General features: G+C 36.0%; 1 protein-coding gene across 6 annotated transcripts in view; it reads right to left on the minus strand.

Annotated features, from left to right (window-relative positions):
- The window catches only part of WWC3 (WWC family member 3), a 220,977-nt gene that overhangs the window by 128,851 nt on the left and 72,608 nt on the right, over window positions 1–19,518 (minus strand). For all 6 annotated transcript variants that reach the window (XM_069066930.1, XM_069066929.1, XM_069066932.1 and 3 more), the window contains one exon: window positions 2,447–2,556. In XM_069066930.1, the coding sequence (XP_068923031.1) occupies window positions 2,447–2,556 (110 nt within the window). Of the gene's footprint in view, window positions 1–2,446; window positions 2,557–19,518 lie in introns of those variants that run through there.

Raw genomic sequence — 19,518 nt, forward strand, 5'->3', positions numbered from 1 at the left:
TGGGAAAAGATTTACAATAAGTGTCAAGTATTTCAAGAGTTTTCACAAGGAAGATGGATTACACTTAACTGTTCTTTGTCAAATATGGCAAAAACTGGAGAGAATGTGTTATGGTAGAAGGAATCCTAAAATTTGAAGTTGGAGGACCTAGGTTCAAATCTCAGTTTGGTCATTTATAACCCTGTGTGATCTCCTAGTACCATCAGTTTCTTTATCTGAAAAATGAGGGAGTTGGTCTAGAAGACCTACAAATGTAGGATTCTAAGGTTTATGAACGAAAAACAATGAAAAAACGTAATGTTTGAAGTTGTTTAAAATGCAATGGGCTGCTGTGGGGAGCAGTAAATTTGCATCACTGGGAAACTTCAGGAAGAGGACTGACAACCATCCCTGACAGGGATATTGCTAGGGGAATTCCTGTTCAGGTATAAACTGGCATACATAGACAGCCATGGCACCAAGACACCTTCCAATTCTGAAATTTCATGAAAATATGGATTGAATGAATGAAATGAATGAAAAAATGAAAGAATGCTGAGCCATGGTAAGACCAAGCATAAATAGCCTCTTAAATTACTATAATATGTGTATATATATTTATAAGCAATTGGGGTTAAGTAACTTGCTCAAGGTTACACGGACAGTTATTTTGTGTGGGTGTTAAGTATCTGAGGTTGGAATCGATCCCGGGTCTCCCGACTCTGGGGCCGGTGCTCTTACTCACTGCACCACCTGGCCGCCCCTTAGTATAATATATATATATATATTTTTTTTTTTTTCCTAAATAGGTGAATAGGATGTGGAACTGATGGATAGAAAAAGCAGCAGAGCTGGCTAAGTGCTACATTAGCTGAAAGTAAAGTGAGCAGTTTACTTCTGTAATAGTAATAGGAATTTGAAGATCTTCCCTGACCTTTAATAAGCCTAGGTGAATTTGAGGACTTCCTCTGATTTGAAAATATACTCTGCCCCCTAATAGGCTGAATGTAGTCACAAGGATCCTGTGGTGGGAGTCTTGCTTTTTAAGAAAGCATAACTTTTGTCACTTTGTAGTCAAATGGGTCACAAGGCTTGTGATGTTCTCTGACCCTGGAGAGGGCTATATATACCTCTGAGGTGAGGTTTTGCTTTGGGGCTTACTTTGGAAAGAGTTGTGTGATTTGGCCAAATAAGTTCCCCCACCCACCCCCACCCCCACCCCCGGCTTTGAAAACCTAGATGTTGGTATTTCTCTCTCTGGTGACTAACTAGGTATGTATGTGAAGGTCAGACAGCTAGAAGCCCTGTCTGCTGGATTGTGTTATTTTCTCTGTTTGCATTTTTGTCTGCTTGTAACTTCTGTTTGTATCCTCTGAAGTTCAGGGTGCTGACTTTTCCCCCTGAACTAGGTAAATGACATATGTTTGATTAAAGTAAGATCTTTAATCCTCTTTTGAGTTGCTTTCCTTTAGAAAAGTAGAACCTGTGCTAGCGGCCACCCTGGGTATGCTAGGGTGCTTGCTGCTACAACATCTCACATAGAAAGTCACTAAATGATGTGATAAAAGAACCTAAATAGTCAAACCAGCCAATGTTAATTTTTTAGTTGGAGTCTTTTTGGACTGGCTGAATTACTAAGTGGATGGACTAGCATTTATTGAGCATTTACAATTGCTGGCACTATGCTTGGTTCTGGGGACAAGACTAAAGGAATAGGCTCTGCCCTCAATAGACTCACATTCTGATGGGGGACATAACAAATAGAGGGGAACAGAGGACAATGAAGGGAGGCGTGATCTGGGGAATCAGAGAGACTTTGAGTGGAAGCAGAGGATAATCAATTATCATACCTTTTCAACAGCAAAAGTAGCAATGATTTAATTATTGTTTCCAGAGGAAAAATAAAAGAATTCAAAGAACTGGGTATATCTTTCTTTCCATATTTTTCCCTTGCCAAAGAACACATGGCCTTTTGGCATTAAAAGTTAAAATGAAATTAATATTAGGGAAAGCAAAACTAAAGTGAAATTTAATGTTATTTCAGGAAATTTTAAGTCACATTTGCAATAAACCATCACCTGATTATAAGAAAGTATTTCAGCTTCCAGACTAGATAGCAAATTTAATCCTTATATGAAGACATTAAAATGAAGTTGGTGCCTTTTATAAAACACACAATGTTCCATCCTTAGCAAAAGAAAGGACAATACAATTAGTATATAGGTTTTATGCTATAATGAGTTCAATAATGTGAAAAAATTTCAGATTGCTTTTCTTTCCAATGACAGCTATATTGGGAAATGCTGATTGATTTACTGAATAACTGAATTTTATCTCTTGGTAATTTCTTAAGAATCAACATGTAAAACTTTGCAAAAACTTCACATTAAGTTTCACTCTTATTAAGCGCTATGCTTCTTGGCAAAAATAAACAAAATACAAATCTAAGTCATATCACTCTACTCACGATTTATGTGGTCCATGTAATAGATTCCAATTTGCTGATCATAAACAGTTTCCCACCCTAAAGGAAGTTCATCCCCAACACAATCAGCAAAAGTTAATGGCTTTGTAATCCTGTAAGACATAATAATGAAAATACAGTAAAAAGTCTAGTCAAATTCTTATATTGCTTCTTAATCAACTAAGAAATTTGAATTTATTATAATTTGTGTGTATTTTTTCAGGAGTGCTTACATGTCAGCAGCTTAACCATATAACTAAAAGTTCAACAGAAATTTTAAGATTTGTAACCAAAATTAATTTTTATGCTACCCTTAAATACTAATATTCTAGTTATTCAGGATATTAAAACTTCAATGTTATATCAAAATGCCAATTTCAAATTGTCACTTTAATATTCCAACTGAAAAATTATGAGACAGTGCACAGTTTCTTGCGTAGTAGGTGTTTAATAATTACTTGTTGACTTATGATGAAAAATGCTATCTACCTCCAGAGAAAGAACTGCTAGAATCTGAATGCATATTGAAGCATACTCTTTTTTCTTTAACTTTCCTTACTATTCTTGGTTTTTTGGTCTGCATAAGCTATATATCTCTCAGGGAATGGGGAGGGAAGGAAGAAAGGAGAGAATTTGGAACTCAAAATTTTTAAAACTTTAGTTTAAAAGTTTGTTTACATATAATGATTGAGAAATAATAAAAATCGAATGTTTTAAAAATAATAACTACTTGTTGTTGCCTTGATTGACAGTTCCACAAGAAGAAAGGCAAGGTTTGTTTGCTTTTTTTCTTTTTAAGCTGTATATTTAACTAGAGTGGCATACAACATTGTGAATAACATTACGTTAACTCACAGAAATATATTATTGATCCCATTCCTTCAAAGCTCTTCCACAATGGAAACATTATATCAAAAGATCATGGATTTAGAGATGGAAGGATATACTGAAGAATGCCCTGTTTAAAACGCCCTCATTTTACATATGAGAAGACTGAGGTCCAGAAAGGTTACAAAGTTGCCCAAGGTCTTTGACTGTAAAAAGAACGTTTGTCCCACTATACACTAAGCTGCTTCTCAGCCATCTAAGTCCACATAAAATCCAGGTGCCTGTTGTAATGTTAATCATAATGAACTAAACATTAAGTATGAGATTTCACAAAATAATACGGAAACCCCCAAACAAAAAATGCAACAAAAACCACTATCAAACATTTTTAAAAGCAGCTACTACGTGTTGGGCACTGGGGCACTTGTATTAAGCAGCAGTCACATAACAATTGGGCAATTAACATCATATACTTCAGACTTTAAAGGGACACAAATTTCCTAATAAACATACATCTTTTTGAGGTACATCTCATGTTAAACAGAGGCCTCTTATTTCTACCTGTGATGAGACTCCTTTAAATAACAAGTTTCCCAGTTACAAGTAAAACATGATTTTATTTACAGGAAAATTTTAACAACACCTATTGAGTAAAACAAATAATGCCCATAGTCTCCTAAATTTAACTGGCCATTCATTAGTCCACCTGCATAAATGTATGCTGAATAGTGAACAGTGCCATGTAATCCAAAATCTCACTAGATCATAAAGCATCCTTTGCCTCTAATATGGTACATCCTAAGAAAAAGTTCCTTGATAATAGAGTGTGGGGGTGGTCAGTTTAGGAGGCATGATTCTAAAAAATGGTTTGTAACAGGGTTCCATGTTATCACTAGTTATTCAATGGAAGGAGTTCACAAAAAATTCTCAAAGCCAAACTAATTTAATTTTTAAATAAATATTTAAAAGATTTAGAGAGTCAGTGTGGAAAGGACTATGAACTTGAGATAAGAAGAGATCCATGCTCACCAGCATTCTTACTTTTTTTTAAAATTAATTTGTTTGTTTCCTTTTAGTTTACAGGATTCAATTCCACAATTTCTTGAATTTCACATTTTGTCCCCCTCCCTCCCCCCCCCCCCCCCCCCATGGCGGCTTATAGTCAAGTATAGGATCTGTAAATACTTTCACATTATACATTAGTCAGGTTATAAGGACGGATTGTACCAGCTGGAATGAAAAATGGGAAAGAGGACATAAAACCAAATAAGAGAACGAGAAAAGATCAGGTATTTTGCTTCCACCTGGATATAAACTTAGTTCTTTCTAGTTCTTTCTCTGGATGAACATATTTCTCTCCATCATGAGTCTTTTGGGATTGACTTATATCACTGCATTGCTGAGAAGAGTCCAGTCTATCAAAGTAGGTCATCACACATACGTTGTGTCTGTAATTGTGTACAAATTTCTCCTGGTTCTACTCTTCTCACTCAGCATCAGTTCTTTTAAGGCTCTCCAGGTAAATATGAAGACTGCCTAGCATTCTTACTTCTGTACTACTTCCTTCTACTTACATGATTTACTAGTTGAGTAATACTAGATAAGCTGCTTAATTTCTCTGACCTTCGACTTCCACATCTGTAAAATGCAAATAATGATACTTACAATGCCAACCTCACATGACTGTTGTTGTGAGGAAAGCATTTTGTAAACAATAAAGTACTATATAAGTGAATTAATGATAGTATCATTATCATTATTAATATTACTATTAGCACGAGTCACTTCAATGGATTTGTGATCTCCTTGATATAGACAGTCTCTCCAATGGAGATGCATGCCTTTTAATCCAGTGAAGCAGTTCTCATTTTAATTCAATTCTACATACATTTATTAAGGGCCTATTATATGCAAAGCCCCAGGACTACAAAGTCAAAAAAGTTCTCTATCATCAAAGGAACTGCATTCCATGTGGGTTAAAGGGAAAAGGGAAGAACAAGCATTTATTAAGCACTTACTATGTACCAGGCACTTTACCAATATTATCTCATTTGATTGTCACAACAACTCTGGGAAGTAGGTGCAAGTATTCTGAGGCAGACAGAGATTCAGTGGATGGCTAGTAAATGTCTGAGGACATCTTGACTTCAAACCAAGCACTCTATCCACCATACTGCCTAGCTGCCAAGCTGGAGGCAGAAAAAAGTACACAAATTACGTAGAGATGGAGAATAACTTAAGAGGGAGAAGACACTAACTAAAGGGAGCCAGAAACATTCCATTGAGGAATTGATGCCATAGCTGAGCCTTAAAAGAGAAGGATTCTGGGATGTGAAGATGAAGGTGAGCATTACAGTCATGGGGAATGACTTGAATAATCCATGGAGGCAATAAATAGATTAGCAAATCTGCAGGGTACAGCTAGTAGTACAATCCAGCTGAAATGCAGCGGATGAGTTATAAAATAACAGAAGGATAGCTAGTAACCAGATTGTGGAGAGCCTTAAATGCTCAGTAAAGGCAATGCTAGTTTATCAAGAAGGCAACTGGAAGACATTGAAAGCTTTTGAGTAGGAGTCACTTGACCAAACCTATTCTGCCCATGGCTTAGGAAAATTAGTTGAACAGGCATGTGGAAGATAGATTAGCAAGGGAAACACCTAGAAGCAGGGGACTCCTTTTTTTTTTTCACATTAATCATTAGTCAGGTTGTAAAGAAGGATTATAGCTGATGGAATGATCAGTGGGAAAGAGGAAACAAAACAAAACAAGAAAAAGAGACACAGCAAGTAGTTGTTTACAATCTGCATTCAAACTCCGCATCTCTTTCTCTGGATGTGGACATCTCTTTCGATCATTTCTTTTGGAGTTGTCTTAAAACCTTACATTGCTGAGAGGAACCCAGTCTATCGAAGTTGGTCATCACACATACATTGCGTCTGTGATTGTGTACAGATTTCTCCTGGTTCCGCTCTTCTCACTCAGCATCAGTTTATATAAGTCTCTCCAGGTTATTGTGAAGTCCGACTGCTTCTCATTTCTTATAGCACAATAGTATTCCATTACATTCATATACTACAACTTGTTCAGCCATTCCCCAATTGATGGGCATCCCCTTGATTTCCAATTCTTTGCCACCACAAAAAAGAGCTGCTATAAATATTTTTGTACATATGGGTTCTTTTCCCACTTACATGATTTCTTTAAGAGACCCCCTAGAAGTGGTATTGCTGGGTCAAAGGGTATGCACTTATTTATAGCCCTTTGGGCATAGTTCCAGATTGCTCTCCAGAATAGCTGGATCAGTTCACAGTCCACCAACAATGCATTAGTGTTCCAATTTTTCCACATCCTCTCCAGCCTTTATTATTTTCCTGTTTTGTCATCTTAGCCAATCTGACTGGTAAGATGTGGTACCTCAGAGTTGTTTTGATTTACATTTCTCTAATCAATAGTGATTTAGAACATTTTTTCATATGCTTATAGATATCTTTAATTTCATCTTCTGAGAACTGCCTGTTCATATCCTTTGACCATTTATCAATTGGGGAATGGCTTGTATTCTTATATATTTAACTCAATTCTTTGCATATTTTAGAAATGAGGCCTTTATCAGAGACACTGGTTGTAAAAATTCTTTTCTAATTTTCTACCTCCCTCTTAATCTTGGCTTTTTTTTTTTTTTGTAGAGAAGCTTTACAATTTAATGTAATCAAAATTACCCATTTTGCATTTTATAATGCTTTGTAACTCTTGTTTTGTCATGAAGTCTTCCCCTCTCCATAGATCTGACAGGTAAACTATTCCTTGCTCTCCCAGATTGCTTACAGTATCAGCTTTTCTACCTAGATCATGCACCCATTTTGACTTTATTTTGGTGGTCTATGCCCAATTTCTGCCATATTATGTTCCAGTTTTCACAGCAGTTTTTGTCAAATAGTGTGTTCTTATCCCCAAAACTGGGGTTTTGGGGTTTATCAAACAGTAGATTACTATAATCATTGGCTGCTGAGTCTCATGTACCCAATCTATTCCATTGATCCACTCCTCTATTCCTCAGCCAGTACCAAGTAGTTTGATGACTGCTGCTTTATAATACAGATTAAAATCTTGTATGGCTGGGCCACCTTCCCTAGCATTTCTTTTCATTGATTATCTTGATATTCTGAACGTTTTTTTCTTCCAAATGAATTTTGCTACTATTTTTTCTAACTCTACAAAGTAATTTTTTGGTAGATTGATTGGTATGGCACTAAATATGTAATTTAAGTAAAATTGTCATTTTTATTGTATTAGCTCAACCCAGCCATGAGCAATTGATGTTTATCCATTTAGTTAGATCTCATTTTATTGGTGTGAAAAGTATTTTGTAATTGTGTTCATATAAGTCCTGTGTTTGTTTTGTAGGTAGATTTCCAAATATTTTATGACGTCTACAGTAACTTTGAATGGGATTTCTCTTTCTATCTCTTGCTGTTGGATTTCGTTAGAGATACTTATGCCAAGGACTTATGTGGGTTTATTTTATATACTGCAACTTTGCCAAATTTGTTTATTATCTCAAGTAGTTTTTTACTTGATTCTCTAGGATTTTCTAAGTATATCATCCTATCATCTGCAAAGAGTGATAGCTTAGTCTCTTTGCCTAATTTGATTCTTTCGATTTCTATTTCTTCTCTTATTGCTACAGCTAACATTTCTAGTGCCAGATTAAATGAGAGGGGTGACAGAGCAGGGGACTAATTAAGATACTGTTCCAGTACTAAAGATGAGAAGCAATGAGGACCTGAATTACTGTGGTGCTGTGAGAATGGAGAAAAGGGAATAATTTTTAAAAAATTACTGTAGAGGTAAGATCAACAGTGCCTGACAAAAAGACATTGATAGCTCTAAAGGTAAGAACCCAGATAACTGGAAGGATAAGGACACCTTCAAAAAAAATTGGGAAGTTTGTAGAAGTGACATATCTTGGAGTAAGAAAATTCTGGTTTGGAAAAATGGTCAAAAGAAATCAAAGGCCATCAGAACAGTTTTGAAAGCTGCATGCTGAGTTTATTATATGATTTAAAAGAAAAGCAAGTTGTAGATAAGAGATTTGTTCTATACAAGAGAAAAATGCTCATGTTCGTTTGGTTTATTAGATTCAGAATTTTAAAAAATTAAAAAAGGCAATTCTCTTTTAGACAAGAACTGTTTCTACAAGACATTCAGAAGATGACTTGTAAAGAGCTGATAAATGGTTGAAATTCAAGTGAATGATTAAGGCTGCATACATAGACAAGGAAATAATCTACATAGAGATAATACTTGGAACTCCCAGGAGCTAATGAGAGCTCTAAGAAAGCAGAGACAGAAGGAGAAGAGAGAGCCCAAAATAGAACCTGGGACTACAACCACACTTAGGGGGTAGGAGATGGGTAACAAAGGAAATAGAAAAGAATGTCAGGTAGGAGGAGAACTGGGGGAAGAACACTGATCAAAGAAGCCAAAGGAAAAGAAAGCATCCAGAAGAAGCAGAACAGTAAGTAGCAAAAGCTGCAAAGAGGCAATGTTCTTTCACAAAGTCCTCCAATGAAGACCTATCCAACAAGATGGAAGCCTTCCTCTAGTCCTTATAATATTTTGTGGGGCTATCCATTGGTTTATCCCTCACTTTTGCTACATAACCAGTTTGTTCCTTGGGGCACAGATTAATGGCTGATGTCTCTTAAATAAGGTTCTTTATTTAAAGTAAAATTCTGATACATAACATAGTTAGTCTGTAACCTGGGATTTGGTTCTGTCCAACAATATTGTCATCATAAAAGTTGTTTTACTGTTTATCAGATAATACTTTGTAGAAGTCGGACCTAAGTGGCCAAGTGGCACCGTGGGTAAGAGCACCGGCCCTGGCATCGGGAGACCTGGGATCAGTTCCAGCCTCAGATACTTGGCACCACACAAAATAACTGGCCATGTAACCTTGAGCAAGTTACTTAACCCCAACTTCTTTAAAAAAGATAAAAGAAAGAAAAAGGAAAAATAAAAAATAATCTTTAAAAAAAAAGAAGTTAGGACTAAGGGAAAAGGAGATCATAAAATCAAGTAGTGCTAGATTACTATAACCTCAAAAGATTTAGAATCAGTGAATGGAACAAAAAAGGCCAAAATAACATGTTTATCCAGTGAATTGACAGACAGCCATTAAACTTCAGTATTAATTATATGAGAAATCCATCTTTGTTATCCCAATACAGGCATATGCATGAAAAATAAAAAAATATTCATTTCCCAACGGCTCCCCCTCCACTGTCCCATAATCCAAAAATGTATAAGACTAAAATGAAAGAAACTTTTGGAAGACAAAATGTTCTTTAATAAATTGTATCAATCATACCACATACCCTGTAGAAACTATGTGACACTCTCATTAGTGTCACATTCAAATGTATTAAGAAAATTGGTCATGTAAGTGTAGGTGAGGAAGAGCCAAAGTTGATAACTTAGATCCTCATTCTTTTCATTACTTTAAACTAGCTGTATAGAAAGAATGATAATGGCAAACTATTTTTAATTTTTAAACTGAGTGCCAATGACTCACCAAAAAAAGTCAGTTTAAACCTTTAAAAATACGCAACATATCACAAAATTACTTCAAAATTCCAAGGCACTGAGATTTTATCAATATGAATATTCCTCCTATCCAACACATACCTTCTATGCCTAAGTAGTCTTCATAATGTGATTTAACCCAAAAACTATACCTGGTTGGTCACCCTACTGCTGCTAAGTGCCTCAAAACACAGGTAGGGGGCGGCTAGGTGGTGCAGTGAGTAAAGAGCCGGCCCCGGAGTCAGGAGGTCCTGAGTTCGGTTCTGGCCTCAGACACTTAACACCCACACACACACACACAAAACTAGCCATGTAACCTTGAGCAAGTTACTTAACCCCAATTGCCCTCCAAAAGGCAAAAAAAAAACCAAACCCCATAGGTAGTTAGGCTGACCATCCAAGTCAACAAGCTTAAAAAAAAAAAAAGAAAAGAACTTTCCATTTGATGGGTATAATGTTATAATTATGACATCCAGGATTCTTATGAGACAATTACATAAGGAACTAAATTAATATTAGGGGTCTTTGTAGAGCTGCATTGTAAAATATTTTTGCTGCAAAATGAAGTTTTAAAAACTGAAGATTTTAACTAGTTTTCCTATAGAAAATAGGTAGCATGCTATTGAAAAGAGCAGTGGATTTGTAATCAGAAGTTCTGGGTTCAAACTGTATTTCAGAGATTTACTAGTTTTGTGACACTGAACAATCACTTAGCCTAATTGGAACTCGGTTTCCTCCTCTGTAAAACGAAGGTGTTGGATTTGATTATAGCTAAATTCCTTTGCACTTATTAATCTATAATCCTATGCAGGAAAGCACCTAACAATAGGACCTTGATAACTACTTTTTGCTTATTTAAGCAACAATGGATACCTGGTATAGCTTCAGTACAGAGTACAAGCTCATTGAAGGCAGTGACCATCTTTGTACCCTGGCACCTTGCACATAATAAGCGCCTAATAAATTCCAGTTGATTATTACTTAGTGCTAGATTTGAGTTCAACCATTAAACCAAAGTCACATCAACAAATATTCACTGAGCATACACTAAAGCAATGCCCCCTGCCTAAGCTTTGAAATTAAAGGGTTTAAATGCCAATCTTATTTGGATTAAATTACTTAGTAATTAGCTGTTGGATGGCAACTATTTACTAGATGTGGATCTGAATGCAAAGAATGATGTATTTAAATCTATGATCCCATGGAAAGTTGTTGGCACCAGCCTCAATAATGGCATTGAGAATAACTATGTTTTTTCTGGCTGCTATTTGGAACAAGCCCTTCCTAATTATTTCTTATAAGGGGTACAATAAGTCAAGTGTACTAAACTACACAAGTGACAAAATGAAGGTTTAATACCACAAAGGAAGGTGTAGGTGGGTGACATTACTTCTCCACTGTAGAAACCACTAAAACATTAAATATATCAAAGGGACATTTATTACTAGAGACACTGATAAATGCTGAATGTCATTAATGTTAATAACAGTCCTTCCTTGTTAAGATTTTACTTAAAGAAGTTCAGAATTTACTTGAAGAAGCAGAAGTCCAACTAAGAAATAAGTTCATTCATTATCCCTTACACTGAGATTGCCAGTTTCTGTTCCATATCCAAAGCAAAAACAAATCAAAGAAACTACGTCTATAGATAACTGGTGCCAAGAGATGCTCTTCCATAAATGTGCTGATGAGATTGTTTTATCATCATTTAAGGAGGAAGTCAAATCCACAAATCTCCCCAAACTGACCAGATCTGAATAATTTTCTCATTTTCTTGAGCCTAAATATTTGCTTCTAAAACTCCTCTCAAATTGTGTGTTCAGTTATTTCAATAGGTTTGAATCTGCTAATAGGCCATCAGCTTATTCCCAGATGTAACATTAGCAATGTAACAGCCATATACTCTATCCAATATGCTTGTCAACAATCCAAAGAAATGTGTAAAGAATATACGCTGGAGGTAAATGCATTTACCAGACCATTTTTTTGTGCAAAACTTTACAAGAGTAAAATCTCATTTGAACAAATATCAGTAAAACATCCACTTCTGTCTTCTTCAGATCCTGAATGAACACTACCTTGAATGAGTCAGTGTAGATGCTAGAAAGTCATCCTCAGTGCCAGGAAGACCTGGGCTCAAGCCTCACACATACTGGGTGAGTGATCCTAAACAAGTCACTTAGCCTCTCAGTGCTCTAGGAAATCCTTTTAACACTATAAATTACAGAGAAAGTGCCAGTCTGCACTAGTAGAGCAGTTCTCTATCAAATTGCTTTTACCCCTCCTGTTCTTTGCTAATATAGTTATATTGATCCTAGACTAGATGTAGACCAATGATTTCAAACCAGTAGATCTGGTGCCCCTTGGGAAATATGAAATGATTGCAAAGAGTTAGCAAAATCATCTATGCACCAAGCAGCATCATTTTGATCTCTTTTTGGAGACAACAAAACTGCTGTACAAATGTAACTATAAGGTGAAGAGGGGAGCTCCGTGGCATGTTTTAATGTTTAAAACTAGTTAAGGGCATTGGACCGGGAGCCAGATCCGCTTAGCTTAGATGTGCTTCTTGATTGGTACCCCATCTCCAACTCCTCCCCTCATCCAGCTCTCTATAATTGCTCCCAAAGTACACAATCATACAAAGCACTGCCTTGAATAGTTAACTTCCTTACTCAAAAACCTTCAACAACTCCCCACTGCCTATAGAAAAAAGCTCAAATTCCTTAGTTTATGATGTAAAAATCCCTACAATCTGGTCATAGCAAGGTTGTCGGCCCACTGAAGGTAGAAGGGGTTGCTGCTGACGCTGCCACCAACACCAAAACCTCGATCACACACCGTGTCTTTGCCTGGAATTACCTTCCACCTACTGCTCACCAAACCTGAATTCTATCATTTCTTCAAGGGCAAGCTCAAGTAATGCAGAGGAAAGATCACAGGATTTGCAGTGTGAGAGAATGTGTTCAAGTCCTGACTGTTGTTCAGTTGTTTCAGTCAAGTCCAAATCTTCATGATCTCATCTGTGGTTTCTTGGCAAAGTTATTGGAGTGGTTTGCCATTTCCTTCTCCAGCTCATTTTACAGATGAGGAAACTGAGATAAACACAGTTAAGTGAGTTTCCCAGGGTCATACAACTAGTAAGTATCTGAGGTCGGATTTGAACTCGGGAAGATGAATCTTCCTGACTTCAGGTCCAGCACTCCACACACACTGTGCCACCTAGCTGCCCTGACTATGGAACAAATAAATATGAGAAACCTGACAATTAACTTAACCTGTAGGGCTCAAGATACTATAAAGTACCAACCTGTAACTGGTTTGATTTTTAATTAAAAAAAAAAAAGGGTTGAACTGGATGATCTCTAAGGTGCTTCCCAGCTGGAGGCTAGGATTCTGCCCTGAAGCCTTCATTGTCCATACCACCATAATATTCCTCACCTTTAAGTTTCTGGAGCATGTCCTGTCTATCTATCCCACTAACTGAATGTTTAACATTATTACTTAATTTGTAAGTGTTACCATCTAGATTTTAAGTTGCTTGAAGGCAGGTGCCACTGTCCCTTTGTATGTCTCTGTACCAAGGGCAACAACATGTACATTCAGCAATTAATTCATTAATTTGCAAAACATCCAATAGCACAACCCAATTAATAATCACCCTGAGCTGACCTCAGTCCCACTATTATGCATCATCCCCTAATGTGTAAGCATACTTTACCATGGAAATAACAGTGTATTTTTTAAGATGCAAAAATCGCCAATGTAATATTTTGAAAAATATGTCAAAATTTTCTTCTATTCCAGCCAAATGCAGTTACAACTTCCAGTTTCTCCAGCAGGACAAAAACCCTCTTTTTGGTTACTGTTTGCAAAAATCATACATACCAATCATGTTTTAATATAAACAAATAAAAAGTTTACACAATAAAATTTTACCACTTCTTTCCACTGATTAATTGATTTCCATATTTGGAGAAGTTTGACTACACCACAGCAATTCTGAGGGCACTTACCAGATCATTAAAATGGGACTCTAGCTGACAATTAAAAAAGGTTAGGAAGAATATAAATTAACTCTTTACCAATGTAATTCATATTTCTTCATGTTATACCAATATGTCCCTTCATAATTTGTGAGAGGCTAACAGATAAAAGGAAAAATACCTCATTATATTTTCTTTTTCTGGAATTCAACTTAAATATCACAAATATAAACCAATTTGTGGCAGCTGGCATGCAGATTACAGACACAGCATGTTTACAATTAGTCAGGATAGCCTAGACATTACTAACAGTTCTTGAGTTGGTTGCTACATGAGTTACAAAATTATTTTTTCTATGACTTTTGGCAAAAGCACAAGTTCTCTTGTGCTTCCAACCTTTGGGATTTAAAAAACACCAGAATATTTGGATTTTATATCATGAAGTTATATATTTCAGTATTTTTACACTTGTTACTGGGTCAAATCCCTAAAGGAACTAGTTTAATGATTAAAGGAAAAAGTCTGTGTTTTTTCTTAATTATCTTGAAACTCGGGACAATTTGAGGACTTAATGACCAGAGTTATCTAGATAATAACCTCATCTCCACATAGTAATAGTAGTTGACATTTGTATCTGTAAGGTTTGCTAACCTACATCATCTCCTCACAACAGCAATCTTGATGAAATGAGCATTAAAGGTATCATTATTGTCTACCCCTTTTTACAGCTGTAGAAAAAAGGTGAAAGAGGTTAAGTGGCTGGAGATGGAGAGTGAAGGGAAAGCCTATATTTAATGAGCTCCTTTTAAACTTTTGAAAATCCCTTACACATGATTATAAATAAATGCCCCAGTTATTCAAAGGTCCAGACTTGCAGAAGAAAAAAAAATAAGGATCACAGCCAAGAATCTAGAAGTCAATCCAAAAGGCCTTTGAAATACCAAAATAGATGTCTTAAAGTCCAGCATTCTACTACAAGGGGAATCTCTTTTAGTTATCATTTTAATAGTTGTCACACAGTAGGTTAGAAGCGCATATTAAAAGGAGACAGATGGGATCACTGCTATATCCAGGAACACTTAGAATAGAGAAATACAGCAGCAGATGACATGACAGTGAGAGCATTTCTAGATTGCAATATAATTCAATTCAACAAATATTTCTTGGTCCTTGCCCTCACTGAGCTTACAAACCAGCAAGGTGGACAAAACAAATAATACAGATTACCACATTCCCGATAAATGTGAAGCATACCGAAAGAAACTCAAAACAATGTGACATGGGGTAGTGAGACTGAGGATGGAAGGAGGGATGGGAAAATCAGGAAAAGCTTTGAACAGAAGGTGGTATAAGGTAGGATTTGAAGGAGGGGTAGGAAGTAAACAGGTAAAAGAAAAAGCACAAATTAAAAACAGGTAAAAAAAAAGCAGAGTAAGGGGCTTTCTGCAAACAGATAAGTACACTTTGCCTAGAATAGTATTCATGAAGTGAATAATCCTATTAAAGCTAGTGCCAGATGAGAGAAGGCTTACAAAGCCTAGGAAAAAAATGTCAGAATTTTATTTGGCAAAAAATAAAGAGCCATTTTACAATGTTTAGAGTTTTTCAGTTAATTTTTCATTGACACAACAAGATGTATGCATGATGAAAATCAGTCTGGCAACAGTATAAAACAGGGATGTTTAATTTAGAAACCGTGAACTTAATTTAAAAAAAAAACATTCCAATCATCATAATAGATAACATCATTGTAGCTGTAAAGGAAAGTGCTTTTTACAAATATTATCTCATTTTATCCTCACAACAACCATGGAAGGTAGGTGTTACAATTACCTACATTTTGTAGATGAGGAAACTGAGTCCAAGAGAGATGAAGTGACTTGGCCAAAGCCATGCAGTTGGTAAGAATCTGAAGTCAGAAATGAACTCACATCTTCCTGACTCCAAGGTCAGCACTCTATCCTCTGCACATCCTCTACTTAATAAAATAGGTTTCGTTTGTAATTCTATGTATTTTTATCCTATGCATTTAAAAACATTATACTGAGAAGAGATACACTGGCTTTACCAGATGGTTGAAGGGATTCATGACACACCTGAAAAGTTAAAAACTCCCTCCCCACATAAGGAATGGATTAGTGAGGGGACAAAAAAGAGGCAGGGCAAAGAACCTATTAGGAGCGCCCTACAACAGTCCAGATAGGCAGTATCCAAGCACTATTTGGGTGGTGGCAGTGGGGAAAGAGAGGCGAAACAAATACAAGAGATGTTACAAGGATAAAATCAACAAGATTGGATGACAAAATACATATGAGAAGATTAAGAGAACTAAGAACAGAAATAATAACAGTAACAATTCACATTTATATGGCATTTGAAGATTTACAAAAAGAACTGGGTGGTGTCATTGGGTGATATTGTTATGTCAGAAAAATAAGCATGTTTAGGGGAAAGGTTAAAAAAAATTAGTTTTGGAAAGATTTCATTCAAGTCAATGGCAGAACATCCAGGCAAAGTTGTCTTGAAGCACCTGGAGTCCTGACAAGGAGATGATGGACTAAAAATAAAGAAAGAGACATACTTTTTTTGAATAAGACCAATGAAAGATTTTTTTCTTGACGATGCATATATATATATATATATATATATATATATATATATATATATATTTGAGGACAATCTTCTTTTTTTAATTAAATTTATTTGTTTTCTTTTAGTTTGCAATATTCAGTTCCACAATCCCTTGAGTTTCAAATTTTCTCCCCCTTCCTTTCCTCCCCCCGCCCTCCCCATGGCGGCATGGAATCAAATATAGATTCTACAAAAACCTTCACATTAGACATTAGTCAAGTTGTAAAGTAGAATGGAGTAAACAATGAGAAAGAAGGCACAAAACAAAACACAAAAGAGAGAGAGCAGGTAGTTTGCTTCAATCTACATTCAGACTCTGTAGTTCTTTCTCTGGATGTGGACATCCCTTTCCATCCTGAGTCTTATGGAGTTAACTGTCTTATAATGTCGTATTGCTGAGAGGAGCCCATTCTATCAAAGTTAGTCATCACACATAGATGTGTCTGTAATTGTATACAAAGTTCTCCTGGATCTGTTCTCCTCACTCAGCATCAATTTATATAAGTCTCTTCAGGTTACTATGAAGTCTGTCTGCCCTCATTTTTATAGCATAATAGTATTCCATTAGATTTATATACCACAACTTGTTTAGCCATTCTCCAATTGATGGGCATTCCCTTGATGTCCAATTCTTTGCCACCACAAAAAGAGCTGCTATAAGTATTTTTGTACATATGGGTCCTTTTCCCACTTCTATGATCTCTTTAAGAGGCAGTCCTAGAAGTGGTATTGCTGGGTCAAACTTTATTATAGCTTTTTGGGCATAGTTCCAGATTGCTCTCCAGAATGGTTGGATCAGTTCACAACTCCACCAATAATGCATTAGTGTTTCAATTTTTCCACATCCTCTCCAGCATTTATCATTTTCCTGTTTTGTCGTCTTAGCCAATCTGACTGGTGAGATGTGGTACCTCAGAGTTGTTTTGATTTGCAGTTCTCTAATCAATAGTGATTTAGAGCATTTTTTCACATATCCTTTTAAAAGAGTTTTCTTTCTTATTTTCTTTTTCCTTCAATTGAAGAAGACAATAAATAAATTATTGTTAATTTAAAAAATGCATTTTTAAAAAAAGAAGCTGCAGATTTGGATATAGAGTACCCCTAAAATGTCAACTCTGAGGGGAGGGGGAGAGAGAGACAGAGAAAGAGAAAGAGAGAAAGAAACAGAGAGAGATTGATTTTTGAGATCGAAAGATTTGGGAGTCAATTATCTACACAGAGGTGATAGCTTAAACTGTGTGGGCAAAAACTTGTCAAGGAAGAAACTGTAGAGAGGAAAGAGAATAAAGCCAAGGACAGAATCTCCTAAAAAAGGAAGGAAGAAAAAAGGGCAGCCAGTGATAGAGACAGAGAAGAAGCAAATATAAGAAGGACAAAGAGAATGTAGTGATAAAGATTTAAAAAAAAGAGTATATCCAAAAGGATATCATTCTCATAAAAACAATTTTCCTCTAATAGGCAGTAGTTGAAACTGTGGGAGTATGTTGACATAATTAAAAGCGGTCTAGAAAGAAAAAGGAAGACAGTGAAACAACATCGAGAGATCAGGAAGATGAAGAGCCAGGAAAGATAACAGGGAAGAAGATGTCTGGGACACATGAGAAGCAGATGAGAAAGGGAAGTAGTCCAAGATACAGAATACTGTAAAGGTAAAAAAAGAATAAGGACTGATTAAAGGCCAATGGATTTTTACAGTTACAGGCATACCCCATTTTTTTTGGTGCTACACTTTATTGAGCTTTGCAAATACTGCATTTTTTCCCTTCCTTCTTTTCTTTCTTTCCTTCCTTTTTCCTTTCTTCTTTTCCTTTTCTTCCTTCCTTTCTTTCCTTCTTCCTTTCTTTCTTCCCTTTTTTCTTTTTCTCTCCTTTCTTTCTTTCTTCCCTTTTTTCTTTTTCTCTTCTTTCTTTCTTTCTTTCTTTCTTTCTTTCTTTCTTTCTTTCTTTCTTTCTTTCTTTCTTTCTTTCTTCCTTCCTTCCTTCTTTTTTACAACTAAAGGTTTGTGACAACCCTACATTTGACCAAGTCTATAGGTGTCATTTTTTTCTAACAGCATGTGCTCCCAGCATGTCTCTGTGTCGCATTTTGGTAATTCTTACAATATTTCAAACCTTTTCATTATTATTATATTTGTTATGTTGATCTGTGATTAGTGATATTACTATTGTAATTGTTTTGGGGCTCCACGAACTTCACCCATATTAGATAGTAAACTTAAACTGATAAATACTGTGAGTGTTCTGACTGCTCCAACCTACTGGCTGTTGCCCCATCTGTCTCCTTCTCCTAGAGCCTCCTTATTCCCTGAGACACAGCAATATTAATGAAGGCTATATAAACTTAGTTGATAAAGCAGTGGCAGGGTTTGTGAAGACTGACTCCAATTTTGAAAGTTCTATTGTGCACAAAATGTTATCAAATAGCATCACATGCTACAAAGAAATCTCTTGTGAAAGGAAGAGTCAATTGAAGTGGCAATCTTCACTGCCTTATTTTAAGAAATTGCCACAGCCACCCCAGCCTTCAGCAAACCACTAACCCCAATCAGTCAGCAGCCATAATCATTGAGACAAGACCCTATACTGGCAAAAAAAGATTAGGAGTCCCTGAAGGTGCAGATGACAGTTAGTATTTTTTAGCAGTAAAATATTTTTTAATTAAGGTGTGTACATTTTTTAGATACAATACTACTACACACTTACAAAACTACAACACGGTGTAAGTATAACTTTTATATGTTACATAAAACCGAAACTGAAAAATCCATGTGCCTTGCTATATTGTGCTATTCACTTTATTGCTGTGGTCTGGAATAGAACTACAGTATTTCCAAGGTATGTCTGTATAAGGTCACAGGTGACCTGTGAAAAAAACAGTTTCAGTAGAATGACGTGAACTGAAGCAGATGGAAAGGATTCAGAGAGAATAATGAAGAATTTGTAAGCTACTTTGTAGCAGGATAGAGGGAGAACAGTGTCAGGAAAGTAGGACAGTCACTAGCTCAAGTAAAGAGGACTGATCATGCTAGTAGACTGTGCA

This window comes from Petaurus breviceps, unplaced genomic scaffold (assembly GCF_028583685.1).
Source record: "Petaurus breviceps papuanus isolate PSGF00001 unplaced genomic scaffold, PetGlider_PUasm1.0 90731, whole genome shotgun sequence".
NCBI lineage: Eukaryota > Metazoa > Chordata > Mammalia > Diprotodontia > Petauridae > Petaurus > Petaurus breviceps.